This window comes from Trachinotus anak, unplaced genomic scaffold, assembly GCF_046630095.1.
Source record: "Trachinotus anak isolate AG129_WGS33_773 ecotype Australia unplaced genomic scaffold, CSIRO_AGI_Tana_v1 ptg000005l, whole genome shotgun sequence".
NCBI lineage: Eukaryota > Metazoa > Chordata > Actinopteri > Carangiformes > Carangidae > Trachinotus > Trachinotus anak.
In genome coordinates, this window is record NW_027273856.1 from 2,125,831 (window position 1) to 2,148,726 (window position 22,896).

Consider the following 22,896-nt stretch of genomic DNA (forward strand, 5'->3'; position numbering starts at 1 on the left):
ATTAGTCAGATAAGATTTTGCAAAAGTAGTACAATGAAAATATAATAACCGAATGCAATACTAACGTAGATGCACTGACATTCAAAATCAATGTAAACAGAAAACACATCAATACCAAAAATATATCCATAAATAAACGTATTAAACAAATAATTGAATTGTCGAATAACTTAACAGGTCTAACATTTAATCCAGTGTCTCATTTAACATAAAAAAAAAAAGGTTAACTTGAATGTGACACGATTTGTGCTTTTATTTGGAAGAGGGGGAACATCACATCCGGGAAAGAGAGGAAACGAAAGCAGAGGCATCTGAAAGAGACTGTCTTCTCAAACACGATGTATTGTTCTGTTGCATCCATAGGTTGCAACATACAAACAGCTTCGCCCGTAAAACTGTGAAACTGAAGAAGTTATGATAATATTATAAATATAACAACTGCCTAGGCGCGACATGGCCGGTTAGCTCAGTTGGTTAGAGCGTGGTGCTAATAACGCCAAGGTCGCGGGTTCGATCCCCGTACGGGCCACACGTTATTTTGTAACCAACAGATAAATAAATAAATACAGGAAAAATTATAACAATGAAGTCTGTAGGTTTGTATAGCCAAACATACTGTCAGTTGTGGCAGTTATGTTTCATGAGACTGTAGTGTAAATGCACAATATGCATCCAAGCAAGCTCCTCAGATGAAATGTTATCTTCTTGTTTAGTCCAGGGTGGCTAGTGTTTTTGTGTATTAAGAACAAAGAATTATTTCTGAATTTAACCATGCTGTGACAGTAGTTTGTATTTTTTTACCTCACAACTTGAGGTGAGCATAGACCTCTCTCTGTCAGAGGTTCAAAACATTCTCAAACTTTTTAAGCTTCTTGCAAATGTCGTCCTCAGTGCAGAGCTCAATCCTGTGCTTGATGAGCTGTGATAGTTGCTTGTAGAAGGTCTTCGCCCAATGGGCTTCGAAGCAGTGGACCGATACCTTGCACACTTTATTGAGTACCATCACTAGTTTCTCATTGCTGCTGACCTCACACCGTTTGAAGACCCACTCCCCCCATGCCTCCCACATGTCGTCATCTGTGAAGTTCACAGTAATGCTTTCCTGAGTGCATGCGGACTCTGGCAGGTCGTTCCAGATGGCGCTGTAAGGAGAGGGAATCAACAGAAGCTTCAGAAAAACCTGAACTGTTGAAATATGGTTTTGAACTATTTGTTGAAAAAGAAATACACTCACACAACTTTATTCAGAGGATGTGGGGTCAAGTCACTGAGTGAGAGCAGACCTCTGGAGCTCACTTGGTTTCCCTCCATCCTGTGAAAGCACAGAAAGCACATAGGTAACTTCACAGCAGTATGTCCTGAACAAGGTTTTAATTGTTTGACACACCGCCTTTATCACCTGTGTGAACTAAATGCTAAAGCCAAGACATTTAGCTATACTTGGTGCTCAATCAATTAAATTTTTATTTATTTATTCAGTTCATTTTCACATTATATTCAGTGCTGACACTTTTCTAAAGCTTCCATTCATTTAAGTTCTTTGCTATACCTGTTTTACTTTATCGTTAGTAGTAACCTAAAAACTGTTACATTACTTATAAAGAAAGCAATGAAAAATGAGAGACCACAGTTACAGAAAATTTCAAAGGGGGAAAAATTGAACTAAAAACAGTAAATTACTGGATTGGGGATGATTCTAACAGTTGGCAAAAATAACAGAATTATGTTACACATCATTTTGTCCGTGTCAACTTTTATATCACTGATGATTCAGACAATCATGACCATTGGACGGACAGGCTTTCATTTCCCCAAAACATTTCAGTGAAATTTTGTGGCATTGCCATACTTCTCATGTGTCTCTTACCACAATTCTGCAAGCTTTTTTTTAATCCGTATGGCACTAGAAAGAACCAGTAGTTCATCATCACCAAGGTTTGACCATCCAATTCTAAAATGGACAACAGAAAGTGTGAAACAGCCTTGGAGATGTATTTTCTTTCTAGGGCTAAAATAAGCATATTCTCCTAACAAAAGAACTGTTGCAGTCTTCATTTGTTGCATAGTACATGACAAAAGAATAATTTAATAGATATCTTACCCTAGGTGGGTTATATTGTCTGACACTTGCAGCACATCAGCAATGACCTGAACTGTGTCCAGGTCGAGGTTGTTTTCTCCAAGCCTTGAAAGTGAAATAGTGATGTAAGTGCACAAGCCAATTATTACGCATATTGTAGTCTGATGATGTCATCACATATAACATACAAGGAGCTGTGATTGAGAAATATGACCAAAAAAAAACTCACCAAAGTCTCTCACACCTAAGCAGCAGGGGCTGAATATCTCTAAGTGTCTCACAGCTTACTTCTGTCCCCGTCAAATCCAGCTCGGATATGTTGCCCTTTGTGAGGTTTAGGAAGTACTTGATGGCATTGTAATCCATTTGGGAAAGTGTTTCATCACTAACATTAACTCGAATCATCTTTGGTTGAACAGCAAGGACCAATGAGGGGTCCTGTTGCTCAAACAGGCAGTGTAAATAATTCAGGATGTTGGCCCCATCTTCACAGAGCACTGTAAGTTCCCTGATGATCCTCTGGCGATAGGTGTCTGCTTTTTCTTTGTGGTAACACAGACCTAAGTGCCTCGACAGAAGATTGGCATTGCGTTCAGAGAGGATACCAGAAAGGAAACGGTTGAAAAGGTCCAAATGTCCATCGTTTGTCCTCTCTCCAGGACTTGCAGTGTGCTGAAGTGCATCAGGTAAAGGGTGATCAGTCACTGCACAGTAGACTGCAGCAAAGAACTCTTGAACAGTAAGATGTGCAAAGGAGTAAACCTCTTCAGTACAGCCGGGCTCTTGCGCTACCGTCTTGTCAAGGAAGGTACTAACAAGGCTGCATCCCTCTAATGCTGCAATATCTTGGTCGCTGCTGTAGAATAGCGTTTGATGCTCCATCAGCTTTCGGAAGGCAAGTTGACCCAGCTTCAGCATTATGTCAGACAGCTGCTGGATTCCCCCACTTTTTTGCTCTTGAAGAAATGTTTCGGCTCTTGACTGAGTGTGAGAGCGAATCAAAGCCACCAGATATTGCACATAAATGTCTGTCATGGTCTTGGGGCTTTCTCCACAGAGATCTCTGCTTTCTTTGAGGATACAGCACACAATGTAGCAAAATGCAGGTATGTAGCACAGTGTTAGCATCAGTTCATTTGCTGATACCACTGCAAACATTCGGTCAGCAAGGGCACTATCTTGGAAGTAACGTAAGAAGAAGTCTTGAACTTCAGCCAAGGAGAAGCCAACGATGAGCACAAAGCGGTCGATGCAGCCCACAGGGATGTGATTGATAGCTGCTGGTCGACTTGTGAGCAGGATAGACGCATTGGGCAGCAGTTCACCCTGCATCAGACTCCCTAAGACCTCAACCAGCTCTGCATCTTCATCTGGCTCGGTGACAAAAACATCTACGTCACAGCTCCTGTAGTGTCTGAACTCATCAAAGCCGTCCAAGATAATCAACAGTTTGCTGTCATTCGCTAAAACGTTATCCAGTACTTTGGAAAGATGTCTGTTTTTTCGCAAGACCAACTCTCGGAAGTTTGTGGGTTTGTCAATCAGGTTCAGGTCTCTGAAGGACATGTGGATAATGAAGTCAAAGGCAAGATGGTTCTCATTTCCACCAAAATCAAACAGCATCTTCTGCACCAGGATGGTTTTTCCAATACCAGCCACTCCTGTAACTAAAACTTTCTTGACTGGACGATTTCCTTTTGTGCTTGAAAAGAGTTCAGCTGGTGCAATTTTCCTATGTGCAGTTGACTTCTGCTGCAAAGATAGTCGCTTTTGTCCAAACGTCAGCACCTCGTGTCTTTTCATCTCCAGGCCCTGGTGTCCATCGACTAACAGGAGATTGACATAATGTTCGGAAAAAAGGATTTTCTCTCCATGTCGAGTGTTGCAGAAGAGCATGGTCTCACTCCTGCGCCTGAGGACGTCTTTATGCTTCTGTTTGATTTTATGGTACTCTGCGAAAGAAAAGAAGCTTGATATAATTGTAAGCTGGGAACTTGGGGTATTGTGATATATTGATATTGACAATAACTGTGATACTTAAAAAAAGACATATTGATATTGTGCTAATAATACACATATGATGATATTGTGATGGCAGATGTAAAGCCTTGTGGATCTTTTCTTAATCAGTTCATCGGGTTGCCTATCCATGAAGCGTAATTGTTCTTTTTGTAGACTTTTGTGCTCTCCCTCCACTTTCCTACACTTGTATTTTAGGAAAAACTTGCCAAAACCCAGACAAGACACACAATAAACAAAGTTACAGATGAATTTGGCTGATAGCATTATCATTATTTATTGTTTTAAAATGTTCTATCTTGATAATATCGTTATCTTGAAAATCTGATACCATGGCAGCCCTCGTAAGAATATGATCATTTGATGGTGCTACATAAAAGGCTATGTATGGTTGTGCGTACAATGCAATGTTAAACTATGCACTGTAACTCAGCATTATTTTAACTCCAAATGTAAATATACTACTGACATGTCTTTGGTTTGATTGCATACCTGCAGACTGATGCTTATCTGTGTTGACTTCTTTGGAGTGCGTCTCTGTCTCTTGCTGATGATGGCTGCTAATGAAGAGAAAAATCTTGGCTGCTTCCTCGCCTTTACACTCCAGGATATCCAACACCTTTCTTACTCTTGCCCGGGGCCCCAACTGACACAGCACCTCCTCACGGTCATCACGAGTGAACACTTCCCGACTTACTAAAATCTCTAGCAGAGAGTCAATCTGTCCTTCCAGTTCATCCACAAGGGAAACTCGCAGACCCCTGATTGCTGTCAAACAAGAATTACAACCATCCTTTTCCACCATAACGAGTCTGAAATAATCTCCAGCCCAAATCAGAAAAGTCCAGTTATGGTTTGATGGTTCTGCAAATTTGAATAATAGATTCTACATTCATGTTGTGTCTCTCATCGCTCAGAGTGATCATGTGAATTTATGTCCCCACTTCAAGAGCGGAGAAGAGAATGAACGGCATGCCCGAATTGCAGAATGAGGAAGTTCCCTTTATGAAGTGTGAGGCAACAACAAAACGGTCTTCAATGACTTCTTTTTCTGGTTCATAGTAAAACTTCCCATTGTGTAAGTATGCATGTACATCCATGTTCTGCAGAGATTAAATTAAAAGATTGGTGTACTACAGACCAGGGTTGGACTGGGAAGGAAATATAGCCCTGGAGTGATGTGCTGGGATAGCCCTGTGGGGAGGGTGCTCAGGTCAGGACAGTTAGGGTAAAACGTGGTTATGATGCCCAGTTCCAGAACACACATGCAGCACACTCTCATGTGCACGCCCAACGACAGGCACACCGAGAGATTTGTTCCAGTATGCCCGATGGCCAGTCTGACCCTGCTATGGACCAACTTTTAATAAACAATCAAACACTTTGATGTGATAATGCAGTCAGATCTTTAGTTCAAAAAGGGGGCGACAGTCACAACAAACAGCTTATGAAAGGAATGTATTTGGTTTTATTTAATGATAAACCAGGCATGAGCAGAGAGCAACACATAAAGTCACCAGCAGAGGGTCCCCATTACATGCACATCAAATACTATCAGCTGTTCGGAAATGAATACTGAAAACCCAACCCTATAATTATTTACAAAATTATGCACAAGAACACACATTAAAATAAATAGTTAAAAGACAAGACAAATATCTACATAAGTTAAGAGCATAAGTAACGTGTTAATGTTAATGATGTTTTCCTCTCATAAAATCAAATAATCAAAACCTCCATGAAAGGTCAAGTAGTCTCCTAGAGTATGTGTTGCACTTGATGATGAAGCTTGTGAAACCCAGGACATAATATCAAAAGTGCAAACCCACTGCAATGATGTAATTGTGGTACATTAATTATGATCTTTAAAAAGTTCCCACCTGTTTTAACCAGTATCCGAATGTGATGCAGAGGTCATATTTACACATTTTAAGTTACACTAACATTGAAATCTGTCCTATGCACAAGAATTACATAAGAATTTTGAAATTGTTTTGTGTATTTTTCTCTAAAATGTCAAACTAGAGCAAAAATATGACTTGGTGGACAGGATGAATTAGCAGGGGGCAATCATGTTTAGCTTACGCTTAAACATGCTGTTAACGTTGCAAAGTGGTTAATGAGACATTTTAACAAATATCTTTACAATAATTATCAAAATCAGAAGACAAAATATATAAACAATGTAACCTTATAAACTAGATTTTAAAAAAAAACTCTACAAGCCATGTTCTTAACAAAGACTTGGATGAGTTGAGTGCAAAATTTCCAAAAAATTGACTTGCTTCAGTCATATACCTCCATTAGTGCAACCCATGCGAGATAAATCTTTATCTACTTTGTATTCTGCCAAAAATGCAGGAAAAATATCTGCAATCCTAATTCCTTTCCTCCTTAAATAACTTGACCAATCACTGCTGTCAACACATGCTAATTAATGACCCAAAATGGTAGCACAGATCATGATCTATACCCCAGGTGGCTAATACCAAATATTTATCAAATATTAAGCTTTTAGTCATGTTAGCTATTTCCCATTTATATACAGCATTGTGCTGTATTTCTGTTTTAAAAGAGAGTATACTCACACCACATTAATGAAAGCTAATTTAGTATCTAAACTATTTCACAATACTGTTTTGAGAGACCATTGCAATAAAGGCAAAAACACAACTATCCAGTGGTTATCACAAACTCAGCTGTCTACCCAGAATTCCTGGGCATCAATTTCAAAGGTCTATTTCCGTATTGTATGCTAATGCTATTGCATGCTAGTTGCATGATAATGTGCACCCTATTTGAGATATGAAGTGATGGTACTACAGTAGAACATGGTGGCTTTTTTTAGGAAAACCCTGAAACAACAGCACATACCATTAATGCAGACTAAGGTCTTGTATAACACCCCTTTATGAGAGTTCCCTGTTACGCAACCATGCAGTCACCACAAGTTTCTATTACTCACAATGGAAATGTGTCTCAGTCACTTTTGCATAACTTCGGAAAGCTATTTAAACTGAACTTCAGATTTAAAAAACAAAAGGAAGTAAAGCTGAAGCCTTCATTAACAGACACATCACTCCTCTGAATACTTTCTAATTCAAACCCACACATGGCATCTTTGAGGAAAATAGATCACAGCCACTCTAGGTATGACCATCCAAACATTCCTCCACACTCAGATATCCCCATCCAAAACTCTTCATCGAAGACAGTTGTTGCCGTTAGGATGGGGCGTAGAGGTTTCAAGTCTCTGTTGGCACCTTCCCTGACCTATCCAGGTTGTCCACAGCCCTCATCGCCTGTCCCCCATCTCAGGTATTTCGGCAGGAATGACAGCAGCGACTCTTAAACTGGGGAAGTGGGCAGAGGTCCAGCTGTCGAACCTTCTCACAGTATCTCGTGCTGTCTCGACACTCTCCTGCTGGAATACACAGAAGATACAGTTTTAGGCACATATATACAAAGTTAACCAAAACCACAAAAACCTTCCCATAGAAACCCTTTCAGTTTTATGTGGAGAGAATTTCAGATATCCAAGTGCAATGCAGGTAGGTGGAATTTCATGTGTGCTTTCCAAATCACTAACTAATCTGAGTCATAAAATAAATTCTCCATTGTAAACAGTTTTCATAAGGAATCTTTATTCTCACACTGATGTCTGCAGATTATTTAAAGTAAGGTAGGTCATTTTTCAGTGTTTTGAGCATCACAAGTAAAATTTATTTCATTTATTTTTTTCTATTGGAGCTCTAGTGGATTCTTCCAAATCTCAGCACATGAAACAGAAACTATATACTCTATGGGCTTCATTCCCATTAAGGGAATTATTCTTATAATTATTTATATATATATATATATATATATATATATATATATATATATATATATATATATATATATATATATATATATATATATATATATATATATATATATATATATATGTGGATAATAAAGTCAAGATCATTTTCAAATGAACAACTTTTTTTCTCACAGCTCCAAAATCACTTGTCTCCCACTTGACATCCATCCAACCGTTTCTCACCTCTTCCACAGGACAAAATATTGCATCGCTGCCAGCTGGGAGGTCGAGGCCTCCACATGCAGTGATGTTCTCGTGTGGCCTTGCCAGTTCGACGGTGCGCGCAGGTCACCTGGCGTGACTGGAAACCATGCCGTCCACAGGTGGCAGTGCACTGCGTCCACGGCCCTACACGCCAATGAAGGGCACTGCTGTCTGTGGAGCAATTCTTTAGAGAGCTGGGCCTAAAAATACAAACACACACATATGACATGATGCTCTGGTGACTGGCTTTTCACTGAAACATGAGGCATCAGTGTATTTTCAATACTACATCAATAAAAATCATCAAGAGTAAATTCATTTATATTGTGATGTCTAGATTTACCTGTGGAGTCCACTGCACATCCTGTAGGGCAGTTTAGTACCATTTGTGTTTTGGCAGTAAACATGGCGATGCTGTGTTGCCAAACTGGGACCTACACACTGACCGTGACACTAAAAGAGAAAATGTTTTATCAAAATTACAAGCAAGTTCAGCTTTTAGTGCAGAAATACTTTCCAAACTGCCCTCCTGTGTGTTTTCTGCCTCTATCCTATGGCTAAATTTTAAATCTAAAACACATAAACTACTTTAGTTTACACTGTAAAGCAGTAGTATATAGTACTTGTAAAGCCTAATTTCTTTTTACAAAATGTTTCAATACATCTGGGAAAGATGTACAACAGTTAACACAGAAAAAAGTTGACTTCCCTGACTACAACCAATATATGGCTCCAAACAGGTAAGAATGGGTTAACAGTGTGCTTCCCCCTTGAATAATTTGGTAAACAAAACCCAACAATGGTTTAAGGTGTCAGTCATTTTTTGGGAAACTACCACAAATTCAACAACCAAGATTTGGCACTGTTTCCTAGGTAAATTGTCACTGGGTTTTGAACAAATAAACAGCCTTGACACAGTCCATGTGCACTTTTCAAGACATGTATCTGCTCAATAATAAGTGAACTCACCGGCCCCCAAGATGTCGTGGCCCATCTGGCACAGGGCAGAAGGTTGCATACCCGATTGTCAGAGGGTCTCCTGCCTGTGTCAAGGCAGAGCTGGCTCTCCACCTCCCTTGACCTGCCCTCAGGACCTCTCATGCAGCGGACACTCCTGGTCTGGGACCCACCTCCACAACTGGCTGAACATGGTGACCAAGGATCCACTCGCCACCTACTCCAAACACAGAGGAAAAAGTGAAAAATAACTTATTAAGTTCATAAGCTTATGAGAAAGATTTGTTTTTTTTGGCCCAAAAATTATCATTATCTCAGCTGCAAGCAGACCTGGGTCATCTAAATATTCTCTTTTAGTCTGCATAAACAACACATACATAGAGAAATTACTTTAAGATTGCACATGAAGGAATTCAAGGGTAAAATTGTGACTGTGTTTAATAAAGATGGAGGGACCAGCCATGTAGTAGCAGAAAGGTACCTGAGGGAACAGCCTTGTCCATGGCACAGCTCTGCTGATTGGCTGCCATTTCTCCTCTCAGAGCAAACTGGGCCATTTGCTCCCATACTGTTACAACCTCTTCCTTTACCACCTGAAAATGAAGCAAAGAAAACACATCTGTGTTGCTTTGGATACTAGCAGAAATCAAAACAGGACAGGATAGATTTCATTTTTTAATATGTACTATGTACCGCTGACTGCAAATTTTAGTGTCTGTGTTTGTTTATTTATTAGGATTTCAAAGTAAAAATCAATTCTATTTCATGTCTTACTCTAGTTATATTACATAAGTCAGTGAAGACTGAAGAATGAAAATCAAAACTCCTTTTAGAGTTACGAATCTTAAATTGAGCAAAACATACTAACTGTAACTGGAAATGCAGTGTTAATGCCCATTAAACACAAATGCAAATTACTATATGTCTCAGTATATCTTCAGGTGCAGTCACTTCAATGGCTCCAAACTTTTTCTTTGACCTTATTAGGAGGATCATCGTTGGAAATGGCAGGCAGATGTTCTTGTTATGAAATAAAGAGTGTGCGTTTCATAACTTGGTAGAGAATTGTATTTACAGTTCATTTTCCCTTAACCTTCCCATTCTTTAGATTTCAGAAGTACACCCATCAAACATGGCCTTTAAATGACTTTGAGTTAAAAAATATAAGAAAATGCAGTTGGAACATTTTTCAGCACTTTTAAGTCTCTTTATCCTTTCCGTTTAGATTAGGCGAGTGGGGTGCACCCACTTAATCTTCTTTGAAACATTGCCTGGAACCTCTAATTGTTGTCATATGGTGAGGAAAAGTGCTGGAGCATCAGGAAACCCACTGTGCCAGTGCTTTGATGGGAATGCAGCAAGGTTGCGACTTATTCTACTCTGAGAAGACGAAGGACAACGCAGCTCACAGGTGACCCGAGCTGTGGCACGCTCCAGACATTCTCCATCACTGACTCAGCCAGATGAGCCACTAGGGTATGTAAAAGCTTTCTGTATATCTGTGTCTGTGGTTATGCTTTGGTGTGCATGTTTCTCAGTTGAAAAGAATGCTTTCCCAGAATTTCTAAGTCTGAACCACAAAAGAACAAACACAAATTACTGTAAACTGGACTACATGAAAGTATATTAGGACAAACTCAACTTGACATTGGGTTAATACTGACTATATCATTTGTATGTGTCTCCACAAAAACAGTTTTTTAGTAAAATCACTATATTCATGATCTGCCCATTATGCAACTTCACATAAGTTGTATCACATTTAAAGAAAGCTTTAGAGGTGTTGGTAGGCTGATTTCTTCACCTCTGCACAAAGCCAGACTAGATGTTTCCTGTTGTTTTCAGTCTTTATGCTGAGCTAAATTAACCATCTCCTGGCTCCAGCTTCATAACATACAGATATAAGTGTGGTATCGATCTCATCTAACTCTCATCAACAAAGTGAATAAGCTTATTTCCCAAAATGGTTATTCAAATATTGAACAATATATAGACCAAAGCAGCTATGTCTGTATATTTCAATCCAAACAAGAAGTTCTAGATATCTGAATTTTATATCATATTTTTGAAACCTTCATAGGTTGACTACAATTTATTATTGTTATTGACACAGAATGGATTCATGGAACCCCTCCAGTGATTAAACTAACCATTACCGGGCAAGTATTTAAGTATTTAAATATTATAAGGTTCTGTGTTCATGGACTTTACCTGTAACCTGCAGCCAAGATGAAAGAGATGAAGATCCAAGACGATTCCTGGCAGTGCAGGTGTACAAACCCTCATCCACTTTGCTTGGTGACTGAATCCTAAGTGAGCCAGTAGGCAACAGGCCTACTCTACCAACACAAAGACAAAATAATCATTGAATCTGAGACAGTTTTGTCAAAGAAGAGTCAGCTACTTTTATGCAACAAAATCTGCAGTTTTGTTAATGCCCTTTGCACAGAATGTCCCATTGAGGGGTAGTTCTAACCTGCTATTGTACAGCAACTCTTTTCCATTCTTTGTCCATGTTAGGGATGGTTCCGGGTTTCCCAGTGCCTCACATTTCAACTCCAAACTAGCCACTGGTCTCTGCAGCAAAGCTGGAACTCCCACATGAACTATCATTTCAGATGGCGGTACCACTCCAACCTTCCTGGGTCGCTGGATTATAACTGGGTTCCTTGGTCTGGTCGTGTAGACTTTTGGTTTGTAAAGAAGTGGCCCTTGCGTAGATGATTCCGCACTTTCTGGAGGGTGAAGAGTAGAGTCATTGCTTTCACCTTGCGTCATAGTGAGCTCACTGAGCAACTGAGCAATGATTTGTTCCTCCCGTGGTCCTCCAAGGCCTTCAGAGAGGTTGTGCATGATCTCATCTAGCCTGAGGGTATCAGCAATGAGTACGACTGGGATGGAAAATTCTGCGCTTGCTCTCTCATCCTCCAGGGTTGACCTGTTCTTTTCACTGGAGTGTGGTTTACCAGTAATGTCTTTTTCATCTTGGACAGAGCCTTTGAGCCCAAGCAAACGCTCAACAATGTTGTCATATTGGTTGAGGGAGATGGGTAGCTCCTGAAATCTTTCTCCTGTTGAGGCCACATCTGGCTGCCCAACCTTTTGTTGTCGATCTGTGAGGAGCCATGACTCTGGAACAGAAAGCTTCTGCTTGCTGCCAATAATCTGCAGGACAAAATGTTCTTGTGCTTGGCCTGCAATGCAAGTGTAAATCCCAGCATCAGATGCACGAACCTGCTGAATCTTCACATATCCCTGTGGCGTTATGAAGAGGTGTGGGAGGCTGACCAGGGGCTTCCCTTCCTTCAACCATCGAATGTGGCCTTTGCGGAAGTGGCGGGTAGGGCAGCGAAGGACAACAGTTGTCCAAGGCAAGAGGTAGCCATAGCCTCCCACTAACAACTGTAACTTCTTGCCTTTCCTCCACTGGATATAGACCTTCCTCTGGGCCAGTATGGTGGGTTCGGGCTTCATAGAATCTGTGATGAAATTGACAGGCAAGTGAATGGCTTAAACATTGTCTAAACTTTTGAGAATTTGTAATTTTCCATTAATTTCAATTTAAATATCTGAGTTATGGAACATGTTTTGTGCTTAGTATTAAATCTTTCTGTCAATCTCCATTCTCAGGCAATACAAATGAACTACACAGAGGGTCTCTTACTCTCACAGAGCCTTAGAGAGCATGGCCGGACTCTGGTGGGCCGGGCAATTAGGGAACAGTTCTTAGGATCCATGGTCCAGTATCGCCCATCGTCCCCATGTTTCCTACAGATGACTTGTAGAGTCTGAATGCCATTTCCGCAGGTCACAGAACACTGGACAGATTATATTTATGATATGAAAATGGTGAGACCCTGCATACTGTTCATATGGCATTACATTTTGATTTTGACCACTTTAAAAAGGAAGGTTGGTGCCTTGAGGAAAGCCTACCTGGGACCAGTTGGTTGTGACCCAGTGAGGTGGGCACTCTTGTTTGGCACAGGGTTGTTGGTTTGCAGGGCTTTTGGAGGGGCAAAAGGTGTCAGGTAACTCCAGGATGCTGCCATCTGCCAGCCGCTGTTTGCACAGGACCTGCCTCCTTTGAACTCCACCACTACAGCTCTGGGAGCACTGCAGAGACAAAAATATTGAAGTGCTAGATGCTACGGACTAACTGCTGGGTCTGGCATTTATGTTGGTGAACTTCCATTTACCTGTCCCCAGTCATATGTGTCCCACATAGGAGGGCAGTCAAATCGGTTGCAGGCTTGGACAGGGCTGGGCTTAGGATTTTGACAGTCTTCATCCCTCAAAACCTCAGTCCGGTTGCTGTCCCGAGAGGGTCGGTGAGTACACGCCACAGTGCGGGTCATGAGACCAACTCCACAAGTAGCAGAGCATGAACTCCACTCACCTGCTTCCCACCTGTCAATACAATTTTTATCATTCAACTTTATCATGTTCAAGGATTGTTATCAATAAATCTAATGTTCCTTAGTCTTTGGGCATTCATACAGTTGATTTTCTTGAACCAGTTGAACACAAGGTTATAGTTTGCCTATTTTAATTCTAACATGTCTTTTCTTGGTAATTGCACACGTGGGTTAGTTTTGAATTTAAAAAATGCACCACAACTTAGCTTGCCTGTGGGGCCACTGATTTTTCAAATCTTAACCTTGACATTCCCTGATTAATCACCATTCTTCATCCTTTGTGTGTATGCCTTAATAGCCAATTCCCCAATCTATAAAATAGTACAGTCAGTACTATATCGATATATACTCGAGTGCTTGTTTTTTTTTTTTTTTGGTTTTTTTTTTGCAATCCCGGGACAGGACAGTTTTGCAGTCTTATGAATGTATAACTTCATGCAAGTGAATACGAGTGAAAACAAAAAGAGTGATTCATGGGACTGAATCCTGATACATTAAGTCTCCTACGGATTTCAATGATATTTGAGATATCCCTATGGCATTACTTCTCCATCCACATTTTCCCAAAGACCTACGTGGACCAATATTCATGTTGTTGTCAGTCACAGTTTCACATATGGTGATCAATCCAGCACCAGAGTTAGCTTGGCATATTTACTCCAATCTTGAAAATGATGTTGCATGTGTCTACCTTGTCACTATACCTTTAAAGGCATCTAAAGGCTTTGGCTTTGACCAAGATGGCAGCAGCTTTACTTTTTGCTTGACAGATTAGGTGATATTTCAAATCTATTCATATTTACTCAAGGGTCCAGGGACTGAGGAGAATTGGGAATGAAGCTTGTTTCTAGAGCAGTACTGTACCCAAAGCCAAATCTTATGGCTGTTTCCCTTCAGAGGGAATAGTATCCAAAGAGTGTAGCTTAATATGGGAGGGTGAGGAGGCCTCAGGGAGGGAGTGAAGGGCCAAAGGAAATAAGTCCAATACAGCGTTTGTTGTGCCTGAAAACAAGACTCAAGGCCTGGAAAAACAGTCAAGGGCAGGCTGCAAGCCTCTGAGTTTTCAGACTGGAGTGTGAGTGGTGGGATACCGACACTGCACACGGTGTTAACTTGAAACGTGTGGCCTACCGCGAAATCCACTCACTGTTCAGCCACGGCTCGCATATTTTAAACAACATGGTATTATGCTGTTTAACCATTCTGGTATTTGATGAATTTACTGTGCTTGCTTTACAAAAAGCAATTAACCCTTGCTATTTCACATTTGGCATTCAAGATTGTCCTTCCGCTGTATTCCAAACTGATGTCCATTGGATGATGGGTGGATAAACAAAACAAAAAAAACTGCAAGACTTTGACTAAAATTTCTACAATCACTTTTAAAACACTGTGACAACACCCTATTTACTATCTCTAAAGTCATACTTGCATTTAAGGCATTTCAACTTTAAATTTAGCATGAATACCCATGGTCCCCAGAGGGTGATTCACAATGATATGAGTGAAATCCTGACATAGTGAGTCTAATTCCACAACAGAGGACACTTCCCCCATGACCACCTTTTTTCAGTGACAAAAAAGATAATGAAAACTAATTGCAGGTATCCATTTCATTTTGCAAGACAATTCATGTCAACCAGAGAGTGAATCCTTATGTTTTTGGTGTCAGCCTGACATTTCTTCTACTTCCACTATCAGGCAAAAATTCTCTTTTTATGCAAGAAATTTACTGAAATTGAGTAAATGCATTCATGCCCCAAAGAAATCATCACTTTTTTGATTTTCATGACTACACTTGTGCTTTCCAGTAATATCCCCTAATGATAAACTTTATCTTTTTATTTCCTTCACTAATGTTGCAAAATTGTGTCATGCTGTTGGTATAAAGGGTCTTATGGAGGTGTTTTTGCATCAGTAGATTTTTAAAAGGACGCAGGCCTCCTACATTTTTGTGTTGACACAACCAATAAAAAAAACAAAAAATCTTGAAAAGTTCTTCCAAGGACAATTTCACATGTGAGCCTAGCAGGTAAAGCTGCCACTGACATCTGATCCCTACTGTGTCTGATTCTGACCAGGCTCCACAAGCTGTCCCACTGGTTTCATTTCCTGCTCTTGGTGATACAACTGTCCATCTCTGTCACTGTGCCTCAGTATCACTTGGACATAAGTGGCCTAAATGGTGACTTAATTGGCCCAAGTGGTTTAAGATGAGATGGATAATGTAGCAGATTAGAAGGATTTAAATCTCTTTTGTACACAACCAGTGATTATGAGAGATTAATTAATTCAACTAGAGTGATGTGTGTTTTTTGATAGTCTGAGAGTTAAGTAGTTTCAGCTGTAGGACCCAGAGTGCATCAGGGCTCTAGGAAATGGTACGTGAATGTCCCAGCTCCTTGTATTGCATATTTTGCTGGGTTACAATCTTGGCAAACTCACAGAGCGCACAGCCAAATTTTAGTCCTGTTTTTAATTAATATTTTCTTCTTGAATGCTGCCAAACCCCTTTTTCCAAATACACATTTCCTTTTTTACAGAATCCATCAATCAATTCTATTTTAATGTTCGTGCACAAACAATTTCAACAACGTCTAAATGATGGAGGTCTGATTTGAGGGGTTTGCCGTACCTGGGTGGGCAGGGCTGAGTCCTGCAGTCCTGGAGGAGTTGCGGGGGCCGACGGGAGCTCACACACAGGCTCTGGTCTGTTGCCTCCCTGGTCTGCTTGTTCAGACAGATCACCACAGCCTCCTGCACACCTGGGGTTAGACAGCACCAAAGCAGTCATGGGGATGACCAAAGAACCATGGAGCTATGATGCAGGGTTGATTCATAAGTGTTTTCAGCTTTTACAATGTTGACACATGCTTGATGTCCCATTTCCTCTGAGAATAAGCAAAAATGTAAACACATACTGTTCTTGTTAAGCATCTCTTACTCACTTATTATCACATTCACACACATATGGAGCATAGAATATTGCAAGCAGACACTGCAAGGAAGCAACCCAGATAATAGGCCCCTCAATAAAAGCAAGCAGTGGGGCACAATGAACGTCAAAACAGTGCAGCTGCCGGCTAAACTCCTGAACTCCTGTGGAAAAACTTTAAGGGTGTGATGTCAGGTCATGTTAAAAGCAACGCAATATAAATCTTGGAATCTGCTTCTAATGTTGGGGACAATAACAGTGAGGCAGGCACTTCAAACGCCACAGTGGTGTGATGGTCCACAGGAGCGCAGGCCTCAGGGTGTGTATGTGACACCCGATACCGGTCTGTAATCATCCCTGGACGGGAGTTTGTTGGGTTTGGTTGAGCGCACATACACACAGGACATTGACAAAAGCCTACGCCCATGTGCAGAAATTAGGTTACACATGCACACTTAAGCAGACATTAACAACCGAACACACGATGCAGGCATACATGTTTGGATGTGGAGGTGGGGAGATTAAAGTGGGCCTCAATGAATGTTGGCAGGATGTTTGGGAAAGCTGTCTCTGTCTGGTGCAGCATTCGCTTCTGCTGTGAGAGACGGTGACGTATGACCTTCGGGGTTAAAAGGATGCTATTCCATCTATTATTGTCTAACATATAACTTACTTCAAAGCCTATAATGGCATGACTTCAGTCATCCGCTGACATAATGTAGCTGGTCACTGCTGTGAATTTTCACATTCTTTTTAAAAACTGGGACAAATTCAATGACAGTGAGAGAGTGAGGTTTACTTTCAGCATTTACTCTACATTCAAGCTAAGAAATATATTTTGAGTATGGATATGAAAAAAATATTCTGTTGTGGGTTTAACACAAGATCACACTGACTGTTAGATAGCAGTGTCTTTCGTTACAATATTAGTCTGTTGTTGTTTGGTCGACCACCTTGACCATGAGAGGTCAAAATAAAAGTTTGTCCAGTACTTTGATTTACAACCTAATACCTGCAAACCTAATGTCATTCCACTTAGCTGTGCTAATTAGCAAATGTTAGCATGCAAAAATGCTAAACTAAAGCATTACTCTAATCCTAGAGGGCAGTAAGGATCCATACCTCCCCCACAACTCTCTGAGCACTCTGTAAACCCTTCATATTCCCAGTCGTGCAGTTCCTCTCTTTCGGATGTCTCCTCCTGCTCCTCCTCCTCCTCCTTCTCTTCCTCCTCCTCCTTTTTGCTTTCTTTTCCTCGGCCCAAAACATCGGAGCATGGAGTACGGTAACAGGGCTGACTTGTTGCAGGTTTGACCCCCTCGCACTCATCATCAGGAAGGTCAGCAACGGTCTGGGAGAAGGACAGCAACACCTGGCACTTGACAGTCCGTTGCTGGGTTCCAGCGCCGCATGTCCTGCTGCAGGGCTGCCAGGGACCAGGGATGAAGCTGAAGATGAGAAGTGGGTTGTTTGAGAAAGCAAACAGACATATTAAAATAAACAACATTCTGTCATTCAGGAAGTATTCTTCACATACCTGCACAAACAAACTTAGGAATGGAGTTAAAATTTGATTTGAGAAAGACTGGCTCCAGATCAGCAGTGCTTGAAAGCAGTTTGATAGCAAGTCACAGGTTTTTAGCATTCCCCCTGTGTGCAGATTTTAGGCATTTGCTGCTAAGTTCATAAACTCACTAAGGACTTAGTGTTTATCCTGCTGTGGTTAATTGAACAGCTGTGAAGGCTTAGGATCAGCCATTCTTGGATAAACTGCTTTCATGCGCATCCTTCCTCATCTTAAAGAACGGATCAGAGAAGGAAATACTTGTAGATCACTGGTGTTCATGAATGCCTGAGGGCATGAAAGTTAGGACCCATAGACTGAACTGTCACCCCTTCAATAGCTTATGCAGAGCGCAAGAAAATAACAAAACTGTGACACAGAAAGATGTTTGAATCCTTGTTGATCTTCAGATTTAATTGACACTCTCAATAGGAATCAAACTGTCTGAGGAATGCACATAAAAACCACGGGCCAAAATTAAAAGCTTGGTTATTTGAAGGATCAAGAAGGGGAAATCTACATCATGCTGTTTTCCAGAATTTCCCATTATGGTTCAATTATGTTTAGAGCTGGTGTTTGAGGAGATCATAGAGGCTGTTTGATGTCAGTCTTGTGTTCATTAACTGCTCATGGACTGATGCAGAAGTGGAGAAATGCTCATATCAAAATATGGAAATATGAAGATGAAACAGGATTTGTACTATGTGCATACTGTGACACATCCACTGAGGGGTTTAACAGCTGACGGCAGACATTGTGAGCTGAAGGCGGCAGAACATGTGGGGATGGGAGGCTTTACCAGTTCATCAGACTATTACTTGTTTCTTTGCACAAGGGTCAATGTTTTATGATCTTCCCTTGTTTTCATTATACCCAGTTATGCATCTGATCATGATCACAGGTTGTTAGATGACAGCTCTGATATTTACACCATTCAGCAGCTGTTCTGTTTAGGGCTGAGCTCACCACTTCTGGTTTCTTTCAGCAAATATAGTTTAAAAGGATTTTCAAAACATCATGTGCAAAGGAATCTTTAATACCAGAGTCACAAGCTGAATTGATTACGCTGAATAAAACATTGTCACTGACCCAACCAGTAGGTGCTGAACCGACTTCCCCCCTGTTGCCTGAAACACCATGAAATCCACAGAAATAATGATGATAACTATGTTGCAGATAAAAGATTGCTGAGCCATTAATCTTGTAAACGATGGTTGTATAAGTCTAGTTTCGTATAAAACGAAACAAATCACTCCAAACAAGCTGCAGACTGAACTAATTGAAGACAGTAAGAAGCAGTGATTTAGGAACCTGGCATTATGAATGTGCATCGTTTACCTATGCACATTTGAATAGTGTAGAATGTTGCTCGTGCTTAACTTCCAGTCTGTGTGGCCGACATTGACAGCCATCTTTACTGAAGCCCAGTGAGTGACTGCACTTCCTGGGTTTATAAAAGTACCAGATCGGTTTTCTACAGCATGCTTTCAGTGTATATGTGTATAATAAAGGTAACACTAACATGGCAGCCTGCACCAACGCTCAGCATTCTTCCTTGGTTGAGCAGTCTGACCACAACACAAGCACACCCTGCTGTTTTATAAGATGCCTCAATAAAGAGCTCATAATTACAGCAAACCTGGCTCTTTATGAGAGCTCAAGGACTCATTGTGTTTTGGACAAACAAATGAATCACCAGCAGTTCGACCTTGGAACAGAAACAACAAAGTCAACAAGCGAACCCACAGAAATGTTTATCTTCATGCGTAGTTAAAATACATCTGTCAGTTCAAAAACAATCTTGAGGGAAACAACACACTTTAGTAACATCCGCCAAAGCCTCATTCTAATCATATCAATTAAATTTCCATCAATGGAAATATTTTATTTGCTCATGGTAATGGTGAGATGAAGAAAAGCTTTCGACCAAATTGTGGGACATATATGGGTTTAATTTTTCAAGCAGTTGCACAGTGGTGGTTGGGGGCAGGCATAAGGCCTGGCAATGGAGGTGCAATAAGTCTAGCACAGGAATTTCCTTCTCCTTCCTCTCACATCCGTAACCTGGCCCCATATGGTAGGCAGATATTGTTGTTGGCTTGTGAATGACTGCATATTATACACAGATATTTATGTGCTTTTGGAGGAAAGACACTTTTTTTTTTGCATCAGAACAAAATCATATGTTTTGGCGTTTCTCTCTCTCTCTCTCCCCCCCCATCTCATGCTCCAAAGATAAGTCAAAGCAACAGATGTTTTGAACTGGCTAACATGGTCGCTAATACAAGTCATGCAAGACACTGGGTAGAGTCCAAACGCTGTCCATCTTCAGAGGACAGCCTTTATTAGTCAGTTGATACGTGGGACAAGAACATCTGGAACATCTGAGGGATTGCTGAGGTAATGCTAGTAGCTAGTGACTGAACAGTCCAGTGGTTTCCAAAAATATGTTTTTTCTCTTTCACATTCCCTTTTACCTTAAATAACCTAATGCAGCAAACTACCTGACAATGCACACATTCATTATTAGTATCAGAGCATGTAATATCTATTTTTTGCTGAGGTGAGTTTTTCTTTTCATGCCTTAACAGAACTGTTGTGCCATCGTGTCTGACAATCATTTAGTATACACAGGTGTGAACATCACTCACACTGGTGTATATTTTGAAAAGTGTCATAAAATATCAGGGCTACAGCTGAACATTTTGACACCAAGTTGATGAAAATAGCAGTTGACGTGAACACAACCACGATACAGTGGCGGTTTTCTTGGCAGCACCAGGTCCTGTCTACTTCAATTTCACCTCCAGGTAAATCTCAAGCTCTGGACTGTGAAAACTGTTGTTAAAACTGTGGATCTGGGACCTGACTTTTGCTTCTTTACTCCTGCAGAGTGACAGTAATCCTTTGAAAGGGGAAATGAATGCTGTAAAATGTTCCTGATTTTTCTGGGTTGTGAACCTTAAGAGTCTTGTATAGCTTTAGCTGTACAATATTCGCCACTGACAGTATTAACTGAGGTTCCGAACAGGCTATGTGACGTGGGGTACAAGTTGGTTAGGATTCAGAAAAACACAGGCCAACCTGTTTTGGAGTCAAGGCTAAAAGAATATGTTTTAAATGCAGAGTGCCAGTGCAGCTGAATTTTAGAATAAACTATTTAAAAGAATGATGTTTTGTCCCTCTTTACCAATATTCAACACAATTAATCAACAATTAGGAATGAAACCACTGTGATTACATCAACATCATTTTTGTTTATATGTGGTTGGTACTAACGTTGGCTCCTCGGTCACTGTGATCTCCTCCTCCAGCTCTATGGCCTGCTTATGCCACACAGGTTTTGCCTCAACTGGGATCGTATCTAGAGCACACAACAACCCAGAAAAGACAAAGGTTTTACGTCAGAAGATAAATATTATTTTATTTTCTAAATATGTACAAGTTTGGAGAATAAATTGTGACAAAAAAACCCAGCTCACCTATGGACTTGTAGCAGGGCACAGTCACCAGGCACTCCTCCTTGATGTGGGGTTTGGTGGTGGGGTTGCAGCCTCCAGCATGGAGTCCTCTGTGATCGATGCATAACACCACCCTGTAGCGCAGACCCTGACCACAGGTCACCGTGCACTGGTGATGACAGCAGATACAATCTATGAATAACTGATGCACTGATAATAACTGCACACACACAGACAGGTTAACGTGTTGAGCCGTGTTCCTATCACCACATCTCTGCTTGTCTTTAACAGAAAGCATCAGCCTTCTGACTTAAGGGAGGTAAAGAAAGAGACCTTCCAAAGCTCACTGCTCAGGAGTGAACTTTGTCTATCCTGTGCCAAAGCAAGCATTTAAAGGCAAAGGAAGAATGTGCTGGGTAAACAGCATCCCAGGTTTTTAGGAGGCTACAAATCTAACTCCCTGGGCCACTGCTTATGCCTGTGTGAGTGGTGAGGTTGAAAAATCCCCATGAGGAAGTCTTATGGGGCACTGACTTACTGCAGCTCCGTCAAAGTTGCAGTAAGTATGCTAACCAGGATGGTCACACTGATCCAAATACACCATCGTAGCAGCCATGGATGTGAATGGCACACAGTAAGTTAAAGAACTCCATGTGTGCTGTTGACTTTAAGGTTTTTATTAAAGCCTTGTATGTTTTGGATGGTGTGTTCAAAGGCAAGGCTGGTGAAGGACACTCAGAGTGGGGTTAGCAGTGCTTCTCTTAATCACGCAGCAAGGTTGTGTTTTAACTTGAGCAGTTCCTCTCATGTTGAGGACGCTGCTTGATGTCTGAAGAGGAAACAGAATCACAGGTCAGACTGTGCAGTGAGTATATTTTTGTTTCCCCTGTGAGAAAATTAATCATGTTTTTTTATTATTTATTCTAACCTCAAGGGTTAATTAAGACCTACTGTAGTGAACTGCAGACTACCAAGACTAATGAACCATTTGCTAATATTTGACTTCCCAGGTGGTAACAGCCACAGCACACAAAGAAACATCTCTTTACTTTTGGTCACTCTGTATTTTTAGCTGAACTTTCTCAACATTTCTAATTTGTGATGCTTTGCAGCACCTCACAAAAGCACCAAGGAAATGAAAAACATTAGACTCAATGTTCTGAATCAGAGTAACAAAGAGCACCTACGGGTGACCACTCCTGTGCCAGCCAGGTGGGGCAGTCGAAGGAGTTGCAGGGCTGCAGGATAGCTGTCTTTGGGGAGTAGAGACACTTCCACTCCTCAGTAGGTGTGATAGTTCCCTGCATGTCTTCCTCCACACAGGACACTGAGCGACTCTGGATGCCTCCACCACAGGAGGTGGAGCAGGCGGTCCAGGGACTGCTCTCCCATC

The 22,896-nt window shown here is 41.0% G+C and overlaps 1 protein-coding gene and 1 non-coding gene across 7 annotated transcripts in view; one reads left to right on the forward strand and one right to left on the reverse strand.

Moving 5' to 3' along the window:
• Positions 1-42: 42 nt before the first annotated feature.
• LOC139621305 (ADAMTS-like protein 1) overlaps positions 43-22,896 on the reverse strand; it is a 102,465-nt gene continuing 79,611 nt past the window's right edge. For 3 of the 6 annotated variants that reach the window (XM_071477654.1, XM_071477657.1, XM_071477658.1), the window contains 15 exons: positions 22,691-22,895; positions 21,525-21,672; positions 21,322-21,406; positions 17,601-17,926; positions 16,179-16,308; positions 13,325-13,535; positions 13,062-13,241; positions 12,790-12,943; positions 11,602-12,604; positions 11,337-11,464; positions 9,607-9,718; positions 9,138-9,345; positions 8,512-8,621; positions 8,148-8,368; positions 5,545-7,523 (listed from right to left, as the gene is read on the reverse strand). In XM_071477654.1, the coding sequence (XP_071333755.1) occupies positions 7,414-7,523; positions 8,148-8,368; positions 8,512-8,621; positions 9,138-9,345; positions 9,607-9,718; positions 11,337-11,464; positions 11,602-12,604; positions 12,790-12,943; positions 13,062-13,241; positions 13,325-13,535; positions 16,179-16,308; positions 17,601-17,926; positions 21,322-21,406; positions 21,525-21,672; positions 22,691-22,895 (3,331 nt within the window). In that variant the 3' untranslated portion in view covers positions 5,545-7,413. Of the gene's footprint in view, positions 1,186-2,322; positions 4,033-4,693; positions 4,868-5,544; positions 7,588-8,147; positions 8,369-8,511; positions 8,622-9,137; positions 9,346-9,581; positions 9,719-11,336; positions 11,465-11,601; positions 12,605-12,789; positions 12,944-13,061; positions 13,242-13,324; positions 13,536-16,178; positions 16,309-17,600; positions 17,927-21,321; positions 21,407-21,524; positions 21,673-22,690; position 22,896 lie in introns of those variants that run through there. The other 3 variants (XM_071477659.1, XM_071477656.1, XM_071477655.1) reach the window with 3 other exon arrangements.
• On the forward strand, positions 456-529 carry trnai-aau (transfer RNA isoleucine (anticodon AAU)). Its single transcript has one exon. It is a non-coding gene; the product is annotated as a tRNA-Ile (tRNA).